Source organism: Conger conger, chromosome 8 (assembly GCF_963514075.1).
Source record: "Conger conger chromosome 8, fConCon1.1, whole genome shotgun sequence".
NCBI lineage: Eukaryota > Metazoa > Chordata > Actinopteri > Anguilliformes > Congridae > Conger > Conger conger.
This window is the reverse complement of record NC_083767.1, coordinates 60,138,866-60,152,741: the sequence shown is the minus strand read 5'-3', so window position 1 is coordinate 60,152,741 and position 13,876 is coordinate 60,138,866. Positions and strand designations below refer to the sequence as shown.

At 42.6% G+C, this 13,876-nt stretch overlaps 1 protein-coding gene across 1 annotated transcript; it reads left to right on the top strand.

Moving 5' to 3' along the window:
* The first annotated feature begins 1,851 nt into the window (after positions 1-1,851).
* LOC133134519 (zinc-binding protein A33-like) lies at positions 1,852-6,141 on the top strand. Its single transcript, XM_061250721.1, has 5 exons — positions 1,852-2,259; positions 3,405-3,500; positions 3,640-3,870; positions 4,192-4,291; positions 5,585-6,141. Exons 1-5 carry the CDS (start codon positions 1,852-1,854, stop codon positions 6,139-6,141), a joined length of 1,392 nt encoding a protein of 463 aa, XP_061106705.1.
* Positions 6,142-13,876: the final 7,735 nt, after the last annotated feature.

The following is a 13,876-nucleotide window of genomic DNA, read 5'->3' as shown; positions in this document are numbered from 1 at the left end:
TGTTCAGTGGTCAAAAGCCAAGAGATCCAGTACAAAGCCAAGAACGAAAAGCAAAAGAATAGTCGAAAAAACAAGCGAGAGGTCAAAATCCAGGAAATCACAGGGCGAAGGTACAAAAGGGCAAAAACAAACTCGTAGTCAAAAATACAAAACAACACATCGAAAAAAAACAGAAGATCAGATGAGCAAACAAAACAAGAGGGCAAGGCAGGTACAGAAGTCAAGGCAAAGGGGTGTCTATCATGAATCTCAATAATAAGGCTTACACAAAATCGGCACTTACTACGATCAACGTTCCGACAAAGAAGCATACTGAGAATGAGGTTTAAATACAAGAGGGAAGGTGACAATCTAGGAGGGGCAGAGAAAAAGGTGGGCTAAACAAATAGACAACAGGTGGGGAAACATAATAGTGTAATAACATAATAACGGGAGGGAGACGAAAACGCGGACTGGATGCACAAAACAAAACATGTAAAACATACGGCTCCGGATTAGGGAGTAGACATTTGCATAGTTTGAAGACGTAGTGATAGTTAGAGACAGGTGCGAACACTTCGCTGAAAGTGTAATCAGGGATAGCATAGGGAGGCGGAGTTACACAACAGTGCAGAAATACTAAGAGATTGCATTAGTGAGTTAGTTACGTGAATATTTCTAAACTATTAGAAAGGTTTAGGTTTTGCACATCACTGATTATTCACATTACAGACCATGAATTCAGTCTTTTTAAACGTCGCAAATTATGAGTGTATTACTGCTTTTCACTTGTCACAGCTGCAGTAAAAGCCTGGAAAGGCATCACAAAAAGATTAATACAACAGTTTGATGATGTCAATGGGTCACAGGCATGATGCAGTTATTGCAAGCAAGGGATGTGCTACAAAATATTAAGTATTATTTACTCCCTGTACCCATAATTTTGCTCATTGAGAAATTGGGTGGTCTGATACCAAAGGTGCTATGTTTTAAGTAGTTTAGCACATCTAGGCGTAAATACGAGGAAATAAAAGATGAAATTATGAGCTCTTGTCTCGTGTTCATCTTTTTACCTCAAGCCCAAATGTAATCAGTGTATCACAAAGGAACTGGCCTCGCTGTTCCAAATAATCTCATTTAATTTATTTTCATACATGGTGTAGAGGTAAATGTATTCCTCCGTACGATTGTCAGTAGAAAAATAAATGCAGGCACGTCTTTGTTTCAAATAGGTAGTTTAAAATGGTCGAGGAACTAGTGGTTCTGTTCCCCCAGTACAGATCAACAAGAATTAAAAAATGAGGGAGGATGTCAACACTTATACCATGTCCCTCAATAGAGACAGTGGAACATATGGCCATTGTCATACATTAAAACACATCACAGGAGTGGGGAGGGGGGTGATTAGATCTGGTGAGGGGGTCAAGTGATTAGGTCTGGTGGGGAGGTAAAACAATGTGTGGGGAAAGGGGTTGAGGGAGGGGGTAGAGGATATAACAGAGAGGTACTGATCAAAGAGGTACATTTCACAAGATTGGGGGCTAGATAGGGTTGTAGATTGACCAAACAAAGCGAGGTGCTTCAGGGGTTGGCTGTAGTGGACTTGCCTCCCATGTTTTCCAACACATCATACATAAATGGATCCAGTGGTACATTACTGCATCCCGTGAATCCAATCCAGTTCAGGCACGTGACCATCTCCGTAAGAGAGAGAGGACAAACCCAGTCAAGAATCTCCTGGTGACTGAGAACTACAAGCCTGATCTGCAGTTCCTGTTCTTGCTTATTCCTGTTTTGAATCACATAGGGTGTGTTCTGTCCAAGATTCAGCAGCGGTGAAAGTATCAGACGAAGAAACTGAAAGACTGTAACATGGAGGCTAAAGCTTTGATTCCTGAGGATGATCTCTGTTGCTCTGTATGTTGTGACATTTTTAAAGAGCCTGTTGTTCTGAAATGCAGCCACAGCTTCTGTAGAGTGTGTCTGCAGCAGTGCTGGGAAAAGAAGAGCTCTCGAGAGTGTCCCATCTGCAGGAGAAAGGCCTCTATGGATGATCCTCCTCTAAACCTGGCCTTAAGAAGCATTGTGGAGTCTTACTTAAAGCAGAAGACTGAGAGAGAAACGACAGACAAGACTGAGGCTCGCTGTAGTCTTCACGGAGAGAAACTTGTTTTATTCTGTGAACATGACAAAGAGCCTCTCTGTTTCATCTGTCAGACTTCAAGAAAACACAGAAACCACCCGGTCTGTCCAGTGGAAGAGGCCGCTCTGGAGCTGAAGGTATTCTTTTTTAAATCATAATTAAAAATTCAACTCAGCATTGTGTCTGAAAGTCTTGTTTTAAAGCCTCAAAACATCTAGTATTTTAGATTTCAGTACAATGTACTTGGAGTAAAATGTGGGCATGGTTAAGTCCTGATTCACAGTTGTGATTATGGGCCTTTTATCATGAATACAGCTCCAGAAATGTAACATTGAAATGCAATGTGATTTCATAAATATATAGCAATGAAGTGTGAGATTAGATACTGACAGCACAAATATAGCACAAGACTTTTACTCTAACAAAATGAAGGTCTAGATCTGATAAAACTACTGTCATATAAATTGTTATCTGCTTGAGGAGAGAACTGTGCAACAACCAGGAAGTGCAGAAATCTACACTGAGTGAATAACCAGTGCAGACAGAGCTGTATATACTCTCTCAAAATGGATGTGTTAATATCGAACACAATAAATCAAGCCGGTTCTGTGAATGGCGGCACGGATGGTGCAGTGGGTAGCACTGCCGCCTCACAGCAAGGAGGTCCTGGGTTCAAATCCCCATCGGCCGGGGCCTCTCTGTGCGGAGTTTGCATGTTCTCCCCGTGTCTGCGTGGGTTTCCTCCGGGTACTCCGGTTTCCTCCCACAGTCCACAGACAGGCATATTAGGCTGATTGGAGAGTGTAAATTTCCCATAGGTATGAGTGTGTGAGTGAATGGTGTGTGTGCCCTGGGATGGACTGGTGACCTGTCCAGGGTGTATTCCTGCCTTTCACCCAATGGGCTGCAGCCCCCCTGAGACCCTGTTCAGGATAAGCGGGTTAAGATAATGGATGGCTGGACGGTTCTGTGAATGCTTCAACATTCCTAACAGGTGGCTGTAAATTACATTATGTACAGCCCAGTGGTGGCGGTTTTCTAATCCTAATATGCTGAAGTATTTGACTGGTTTAATTGTACTGAAAATGCATAATGCATAATGCTATGACGCCATAGAAGCATATTTCACTCATCTTTTCTCGAGTGGTTGCAGGTATACTATATTCCATACTAAATTTCCCATGTTCTTACACTTACAAAATTACACTGACCGTCACTAGTGCAGCAGGGTAATACTGTGCTATTTGTGAGAATAAGTCTTAACTGGTTCATATCACTCCAGGAGGAACTCAAGCCTGCACTTAATCTTGTCAAAGAAAAACTGAAGAAGTTTACTGAGGTTGAACAAGGATGTAAGAAGACAGCAAAACACATCAGGGTGAGTAACACAATTATTAAATATGTAGTATTTTTGATGAATGTTGTGTGTGACATGGATAACAAACACACTAATTGCCATACATGAATAACAAAGCGTAGTTACACTATTCAGGTTTAAAATGGTGTTTGAATCGCAGAGTCAAGCCCAGCACACAGAGAGGCAGATAAAGGCAGAGTTTGAGAAGCTCCAGCAGTTCTTGCGTGAGGAAGAGGAGGCCCGACTAGCTGCACTGAAAGAGGAAGAGGAGCAGAAGAGTCGGATAATGGAGGAGAAGCTAGAACACATCAGTGGAGACATCTCCACCCTTACAGACAAAATCACAGCAATAGAGACGGCCATGGAGACCGAAGACACCTCCTTTTTAAAGGTAGGAGCTTCATTTACTGACCGAGTTTATACCGATTAACCTCAGTAAAGTAATGCCACGTGTGTGACTGTTATCATCCTCTTGACTTTCATTAACATGGCTCCTGCTGTTTCTCACCTATTGTTTCTCATAATGGAATGGACTGAATACATTTATACACTCACAATGATGCTCTTATTGTGTGTTTTTTTCAGAGCTACAACAACATCAAGGAAAGGTATGTGGACTCTCAGCTCATTTCATCTTGTGTGTTTAAGTCTCTTCAGTTCCCGATGCTGACTGACTCCTGCCTGTCGTTACAGAGCCCAGTGCACACTGCAGGACCCAGAGCTGCTCTCAGGGGCGCTGATAGACGTGGCCAAACACCTGGGCAACCTGACGTTCAGAGTCTGGGAGAAGATGCTGGGGATGGTGCAGTACAGTGAGTATCTGGGCCAGATGCTGAAATCAGGTTTTTTTTACAAACATTTAATGAACACATGAAAGAGGAGGAACAGGCTGCATGTTGACATGGTGCTGAAGATAAACAGCACAGAGTCATCCAGTCTCAGAGCAGGGAGATCTTGAGGGCTGCACTGCACTGCTCGCAGTTTAATATCAGAACACACGCAGACACACACACACACACACACACACACACACACACACACACAATTAACACACAATGTAAAATTTCATGAAAAATATGTTTTATTAGCTGTGAGAATTGTTTGCATTGAATTTGCAATGATGTGTTCATTGATTCATGACTTCATAATGCAAATAGGTTTTATATTTTAAATATGAATCACTATCACTACAGTATATTATTATCCATAACTAGTATATGTCATTTCCTGTGTATGGGACCTAATCTGAATAGAGTATTTGAAATGGTCCTGCCAAACGCCATGGGCGGACACAAGAGATGGACACAGGGAGGTTGTTATGATCGGAACCATTCGCCGACTCCAAGATGTAATAAATAACAAGCTTCAATCAAAGTGCCACAGAAATAGTTCAGTGCACGGCAAGGGGCAGGTAATCGGGAGAAAGGGAAAACATGGAATGAAACATTGACATAAACCACATAGAACAGGATAAACTGGGAAATGATCTCCGCCAGAGGCACGGAACGTGACAGGAAAACATGAAACTAAACATTTAACAACACAAATATGAAGAATGGGGTGAGTACAGAGAATCAAACTGACACAGGAACACGAGATGTGAGGCAGCACTGGCATTTTCATTAAAAAAATATATATACATAACAAAAAAAAATTATAATAATGAAAAAAATAAATAATAATCATAATAATAATAATAATTATTATTATAAGCTTTATTTGTAAAGCATACATAAAATGTAGCTCAAAGGGCTTTGCATTCAGCCAGTTACAAATAATTATAAAAACAACACATTGTAAATAAAATATTATAATAATAAATACTGTGATTGTGGAAATACATTCACACAACAAACAAATAACAAGACAAGACAAACACTAACACGACTGCCTTAAAGGAGCGACGGTCTTAAAAGAAAGCTCCCTCAGTCTCTTTTGGTGGTGTAGTTGGCCAGGGCCCCGGCCGGTATATTTCATGCTGCCAGTTGCACCTCCCCTGACAGCAGCGGTAGGAGGCGCAACGCCCACTCCTCCACCAGGTGTGTGTGTTCTCTCCTGCACCTCTTCTTCCCACCGTTTAAATATCTCTCTTCTTCATATTTCAGCTCCTGTGATGATGGACCCCAACACTGCACGTGCCACTCTCTCTCTCTCTGATGATCTGACCACTGTGAGACACACAGATACAGCGCAGAAATGTCCTGACAACCCAGAGAGATTTAATCGCTGTGTAAATGTGCTGGGATCTGAGGGGTTTACCTCAGGGAAACACAGCTGGGAGGTGAAGGTTGGGAATAAACGTCAGTGGGATGTAGGAGTGGTGAAAGAGTCCATCAACAGGAAGGGAGATATAGCAGCCAGCCCAGGGAAAGGATACTGGGTCATAAGGCTGAGGAATGGTGATGAGTACAGAGCAGCAGGAGTTACTGACCTCACACTGAAGAGGAAACCCCAGAGCACCAGGGTGCAGCTGGACTATGACAGGGGGGAGGTGTCCTTCTTCAACTCCAGTGACATGTCACTCATTTACACTTTTAAACACACATTTACTGAGAGGGTGTTCCCATACTTCTCTCCCTGTTTGAGAGATGGTGGTAGGAACGATGAGCCCCTGACAATCTGCCCAGTGAAAGTCTCAGTAACAGTGACGTCATCCCAGTGAAGGTGTTTGTGTAAAAATGAAACTAGAAATGCTGTCAGAGATTTAGGATGTGTCTGATCTGCCTCAGCATGCCTGGCTGTTGACTTGAGCTTTGGGACACATGCTGGAGATGATCGGGGTGGGGGGGTTGATGGTGTACCAGTACCCAATGGAAGATAAACAGACAGAGGTACACTCTCAGTGTCTAGGGACACACATCTAGCACAAAGGGGGGTGTCTGTCACAAGGGAGTAATGACTATGTGGTTATTTGCTTTTACCTGGTCCATTTTATGCTGTAAAGGAGACTATTGTTTCTTGTTAATGTAATTTCTTATTCATCTGAACTTTGGAAACTGCAAAGGACCAAGTGCTTTCACACTTATAGGGTACTATAGATGAAATCCATTGAAATAATTTCAATTGATTCATTTTCTTTTCATCACCAATTATTTTGTTGAGTTACTCAACTGTACATGCATTTTTGGTCATGTGCATGCAGGCTGTATCTTTTGGGTTCTGTTTTGAAGCATTAGAACTGTATTTTATGAAGTGTTTATACACAAAACAGATGCGCTCTTGTGGGTAAATCAAATGCTTTCATACCTGATCGATGTCATTCCTGTTGAACTGGATTCATGAGAGCGTGTACAAGCTTTAATTAGAGTCTGGGCTCTTTTCAGATTGTACTTTGCAGATGCAGTGAAGAATAAATTCACCCTGTCAGTACCATGCTGTAGGATTTACATCTGAGCCTTCAGTAGCCTTACCTGCACACCTGCCATTGGTCTCAAACTCTTTTCATATGTGCATGATATGTTTTTATTGAATGTAGGATGTAATGAAGATGTATGGGAAACAAGTCCACTATAGACACTAGATATTCAGTGTAAAACATAAGGCTTTATGTAATTTCTTTATATTTTCATGTATATTTTGTGTACACTGTATGTACATGCTCTGACATCAATTGATTCTGTCTCAAATGGTTTGGAATGGTACAAGCCTCTTCTTTCATTTAAGTTTTCAGCCATGTGTGCAGTAAATAGTTTTCGAGATGTTGACACTTTTATAGGACTAGTACAAAATATGTTGAAACTGCTACAGAGAAGTGCATTGTGCAAGCTAGCAACCACAGAACTTCCCAAGTCCTTTGAACAGGCCTGATTGGCCAAAAGGGACAGTTTGTTGTCTATAATGGTGTCCAGATACTTAAACTCCTCAACTCTTTCTGTTGTTGTGGCTCTGCAGTTGGTGTCCAGAGAGTAAGCATGGTGTTAATGAACACATACTGCACACCCAAAGTTTCATACATATTATCCATTCCAAACTTGCTCCACTTGAATACTTTTAAGAGCATATTCATATCCATTTTTAGTGCTGTACATACAGTATGGAGGGATGGATACAGTAGAGATTAAGATATATAAAAATGCTGGATGCTGGATATCACAATATTTTATTTGACTATACAGTGGGGGTATATTTTTAGTGCTTCTACATTAGTGTGAGTGCTACCATAAAGGTATAGGGGAAAGCTGGAGAACATTCACCCTACTACACCACTTTGTCCCAGGCCAAGCAGCCACTGAATGCTACAGTATGAAACGCTCCAAAGGGAATACATCAGAGGACTTTTATTCTGAAGCATACCTATCATCCTGCACATATATTGATAGATTACATTTCTTACATTGTTGGATATTACGAGGATGTTCCCATGTGTAAATCCAGGTGCAGTCAATGTCAGGCGTGCTTCAGACATGTGACCATCTGCAGAATCTGTTCCAGTGGGGGTGCAGAGATGTCTCAGTCTCAGTTTTTTCACAGATTGAAAGTTGAGGTAACTTCGCCCGCACATCCAGCAGAGGGTGCTGTTGTGACGTGTTGAACAGGAAATGGGCACCTTTAGCGTATTCATTGAGGAGCGTGTCCATACCAGAATGCCACTCTGAATAGCGTGCCTGGCTCAAATGACAGAAACACGGTTATTCCAAAGTCCTCCCACGGTATCAGCCCAACTACGGTGCCTCCGGCTTTCTGCATCTCGTACAGTATTTCTGCAGCGCTTGACACCAGAGCACCAGACATTTCACATCGTACTGAGAGTGTCCCTCTGAAGAGTGGAATAATCCTTTGATATACATCCTCCAGACAATAAAATGACAACAGTATAACAGCAGCTACAGGTAATGCCTTTCTGTGTAACTGAGAAATAAACTATTACTGCAGCCTTAAATGATGCATTGCTCGTAGAGGGTAACCCTGATTCTTATTTGTTGTAATTCTTCTTATTTGGGGTGGCAAGGCTCAGGCGGTAAGAGCAGTTGTCGGGCAGTCGGAGGGTTGCCGGTTTGATCCCCTGCCCGGGCTGTGTCAAAGTGTCCCTAAGCAAGACACCTAACCCCCAAATGCTCCTGACGAGCTGGTCGGTTGTCAATTGTACAACGCTTTGGATAAAGGCGCTATATAAATGCCAACCATTTAAATGCTTTCCCTGGGTTTTCAAATTTTTTTTTTTACAGAAGACATTCCAGGCTAGAATTAGTTGCAAGTGTTGAATTGTATCTGAATCGTAAAGAACTGCTCTTTTTTAGAATCAGGCTGGCTGCCCTTTAAACATTAGAACTGTTTGTGGCCCTGTCAAAAATCAAAAAGGCTACTGAACACCTTCAAAACACTGACAACTATGCACACCATCCAGCCCCAGCAGGCCTGGCCCTTCTCCGAGCATACCAGGGATAGCAGCAACACGCTAACACGGCTGCAGAGATTGTTTGTGGGCCCTCTATGATTTGTGGCAGCCGCTACTGTATATAGGGACATGCAAGGTCGCTGGTTCGATCCCCGGTGCGGCCACAATTTGATCTGCAAAGCCTTTGGGCCCTTGAGCAAGGCCCTTAACCCTGCATTGCTCCAGGGGAGGATTGTCTCCTGCTTAGTCTAATCAACTGCACGTTGCTCTGAATAAGAGCTTCTCCCAAATGCCAATAATGTAATGTAATGTAATATAGAGTCCCTAGTACATATAAATTAAATTAATTGTTTGTGACGCCATTCATTTGGAGGCCAGGACCTCCATGCAAGGAATCCCCTCAAACACACATTAGGTGCGTGACAGACTGATGACCTTTGATTATGACGCCCCCCGGGACTCAGGAACAGGTCATCCGGACGCTGTATGTCCGTGGCCGCTGTCGACAGAACAGGTGACACCCTTCCCCACGCGACAGGTGAGAACATACCTGTCACCTTTCACCTTGGGGTTAGTGATGGAGCAGCCAGTCTGGAACAGCATGAGTGTCAGCGAGCCGTGTCAAGCCTTATCAACGCTAAGTCATGCCCATTTCCATAACGCGGAGCTGCAAACACTCATGGAGAAGTGTGCCAAAGAAAACTGAGGCTTTTATAGTTAAAGGGTATCACTGCTGAAAATTAGACTTCCAATTTCGTGCTTCTTACCATACCTTTCATTAAATATTATTTTCTGAGAATATTGTTTCACAGCAAAGAAAATCAATGGTCTTCAACAATGTTATTGCATGACTGAGGTGTCCTCCTACCTAACATCTCTTTGTTGGTTGATGCCAGCCCCCCCAGAATGTGGGAGATTCAAATGGGTTCTATTCTAACATTCTGTATCTTATTTTGGGCCCCAGTTTTGAAAGTTTCTATGCCCTGCTCCCCTTACTTATGAATGCAAGCCATGGTATTGATCAAATGGAATCCGGACCTGCTTTGTAAACTTCAAAATAAAAGTCTCATATTCAGAATCACAAAGCCAGGAGAGATAAATGATTGTACATACTGGGGGGTCAAACGGTGGTGTTTAGAGTTTACTATATTGCATGTGTCAGCTTCATTCAATTCAGTACACATACTGCAAAGCCCCTTTGATGGTTGATTAGTAATGCCTTTAGCCCACAAGTCTAAAGCAGGATCGCAAAGTAGGAACACTCAGTTAGCTGGATAGCTGTGCCTGGATCAGCTCATTTGACTTCAGTCCATGATCCAGATTTGAGAGGGGATCCAGGCTGTACTGAGTGCAGCCATCCAGCTGACTGAGTAACTCATCCTGCTTGGTGAAACAGGCCCCAGGGGTCACTTGTGGAAACATCTGACAAGGTCAGCGCGCACCACGTTTGTCTTATGGTCCCCTGCTGATGAAAAGACTCCCAGTCTCCCAATCCTCTTCCCTATCCCTGCAAGGTGAGTGGGGAACGGGTGATACCTGCAGGAATACCCATCATACCTTTGGAGGAGGTAGGTAGACGGAGGAGGTAGAGAGGTCCTTCTTCAGCCGCGGAATCAGAGACGACTTTAGACTTTAGAAGGAGAAACGTTGGTGTGTTCTGGTCTATTACTATATGGGAAATGTACAGTAGCCTGTACATTGTAAATCACATGCATTAAAACCCAGCATAAACATAGGGAAAATCTTTTCTCCCCAATGGAAACTGACTGTTCATATTCATTCATTCATCAAGTTTATCCAAGTCCCTGTGATTTTAGAAAAATGACACAAATATCTTTCAGAAAGATCTTTCCACTATCTGGGAAAATGTTGTTTCAATACAGAGGTGTTTCAAATGGTGCAACATATATTATTTTGTTAATTTCATGAAATTAAATCGACACAATAAATTAATTCCTATGTGAGCCTTCTTGTACACTTTGCATAGTGGAAACTGAATTGATGAATGTGCACTCTCCCTCGTAAAGAAAATAAAAGAAACTGCTTAATCTCATGAATGCATATCTTTTGGGAAATATTTAGCCCACCTACTTATTCATGCGATTATCTAACCAGCCAAGTCCTGACAGGCCTGGTCTGTTTGTATGTGTCTGTGTGTGTCTGCATCTGTCTGTGTGTCTGTATTTGTCTGTGTGCGTCTGTGAGTGTTTGTGTTTCTGCATCTGTCAGTGTGTGTCTGTCAGTGTCTATGTGTCTGTCTGTGTCTTTCTGTGTGTGTCTGTGTGTGTCCGTCTGTCTGTGTGTGTGTCTGTGTCTCTGTTCCTCCGTGTAGTTACTGTGGGGCAGGGGTGCACAACTCCGGTCCTCCAGGGCCAATCTGTGCACAGCGTTTTGTTCCAACCGATGGCCTTGATTTTAGTTTCCGGACATTTCTATAAGCTATGCTTGCAGTCTGTGTCTGTAGCCGGTGTATATACAAATGTCAGATTGTAAGGTGGAAATGATTAACATCTGGCATTATCACTCAGGGCTGGTCAGCTTGCTGGCTTCCTCTGTTATTGTGGCAAAATGTGGCTGTAAAGTAATTTAACCCAGGAGCATGCACCATTAACCCCCACTATCTCCGCTCCCATACAGGCAGGAGCCTGTGGGGGAAGACTCAGGCCTCCAGCCGTAAAACTCATTACGACAGGGGAAACATCCTTTACGGCACGGGAAGGTTTCAGAGGGCACGGCCTGTTGGGCCCATTATTCCCTTCGACCCCCCTTTCTTACTCCCTCCCTCTCAGATCTCCCTCTTCCTCAGTCACTAAATGATGTGTACAGCACTGGATGTTTCATGACAAAGTCAGTTTAGATAATATTCATGTTTGGTATTATTCTGATTGTTTCAGTGCGACTGGTGCAATGGTTTCATTTCTGCAACAGCAAACCCTGGACATCATAACCAACCAGGAACCAGGGAGAAACTGTATGGAGCTCTGCCCCAGTGAAAGTCATGTGCCTCAACCCCCCTGCGTTTCCTGGGGAGGCGTGGCTCCAAATTACAGATCGGTGACCCATTTTTAGGGTTAACATCAAAGGCCAGATTTTGGATTTAAGGACAGTAAACTAAGCAATCTGGGAGGATGCAATCCGTCTCTCCTGTGCACACCGTGCACGTAATTTCTACATACAGGGTGTCTGTAGCCAGACTCCCGTATGTAGCTTTTATTACCAGGTATGACTTTTAAGACTCCGTAATTTGGTTTCCGTTGTAATGTTGTTTTATTGGAACTAGTGTGTAATTGCGTATGTAACCTGCCTGGTAAAATAAATTGTTAAAACTTGATCTGTGTGGTTTCGCTGACTGACACTCAATGTTATACAGGGAATGCGTGGTTTACCCCCTCGAACTGGTCTAGGGAGGATGATTATTTCCACTTACTGTATCACGGCGTATAGCACCCGTAGACCTATGTTGGTAAATCCCTCGCCTCCGCATGGTAGTTCATTCATGTCGAGCACAGCCGTAGCTATGTTGGTCTGCTTGGGTCCCTAGGCTGTAAACAGATATACCCAAGAGTAGCTATTCCTGCGACCTCTGTAATGACTACAGATAGCTAGTCAGTTCGTGAGACGTGCACATAACGCGCGATGTGACATGCGGTGGTACCAGCAGAAGATTGTTCAGCGAGTTCTTCTCAGTACAGGACTCCTATAGCGATCAAGTCAAAATTATAAATAAGGCATCCACCAAATGTAGACAACTAATCTAAATTATTATTCTAAAATGGAGTCAGATAAACAAAGGTGAAGGTATTGTGGAGATTCTTGGTCAGCCCGGACCAGTAAAGAGCAGAAGGCAGAGTGGTACTCCTATCTTTGTATCATGGTTTATTTATTGGCTGATCTAGACTGTCCGCATAGGGGCCACTAATTTTTAACCCTATTAGTATTCTTTCTTGTGTGTTTCTTGTTGCCCAAATGTGTCCTGTTACATTGACTAAATAGTTCTGTGTGTGAACTCTTGGTTTAAGCCTTGGGTTTTGCCTGTGAAGAAATATAAATAAACCGCCGGCATACTGAGCAACAGATATGAAACAGGTCGACCACGGAAAACAACAGCAGTTGATGACAGAGACATTGTCAGAGCTATGAAGAAAAACTCCAAAACATCAGTCAGTGAGAGGAAGTGTCATGGCTTAGGCTTGTATGGAGTGGGTTCACTAATCAGTATTGATGATGTAACTTATGATGATAGCACCAGTATGAATTCAGTCTCCAAAAGTCTACAAAAACAGTCTGTCTGAAAAGTTATCGAGAAATGCGTCCAAACTAATTAGGAGGAACTTCATCATGCAGCAAGACAATGACCCAAAACACACTTACAACGCAACTTCCTTTGGGGCAGGAAGTAGAAGGTTTTAGACTGGCCAAGTCAATCACCAGACCTTAACTTAATTGAGCACGCATTTCACGTACTGAAGAGGAAATTGAAGGGAAAAAACCCTCAAAACAAACAACAACTGAAAGAGGCTGTGTTGTACCCCTGAATAATAATTGCGACTCAACACAGTGTTTCTCCACTGATGGCTTCATCACAAGTTCTCCCCCTACTGCACAAAGGCAGGCATGAGTAATCAATATCAGGTTAGCAGAATAAGATGGTTTTGCACATCACTGATTTTTCACATTACAGACCATGAATTCAGACTTTTTAAACGTCGCAAATTATGAGTGTATTACTGCTTTTCACTTGTCACAGCTTCATTAAAAGCCTGGAAAGGCATCACAAAAAGATTAACACAACAGTTTGATGATGTCCATGGGTCACAGGCTTGATGCAGTTATTGCAAGCAAGGGATATGCTACAAAATATTACAAATTATTTACTTTAATACTCTCTCTACCAATACTTTTGCTCACCTAGAAATTGGGTGGTTTGATAGCAAAGGTGCTATGTTGTAAGTAGTTTAGCACATCTAGGCTTAAATACGAGGAAATAAAAGATGAAATTATGAATGAATTCAGTGTTTTGCAATAACAAAGGAATTGGCCTCGCTGTTCCAAATTATCTAAT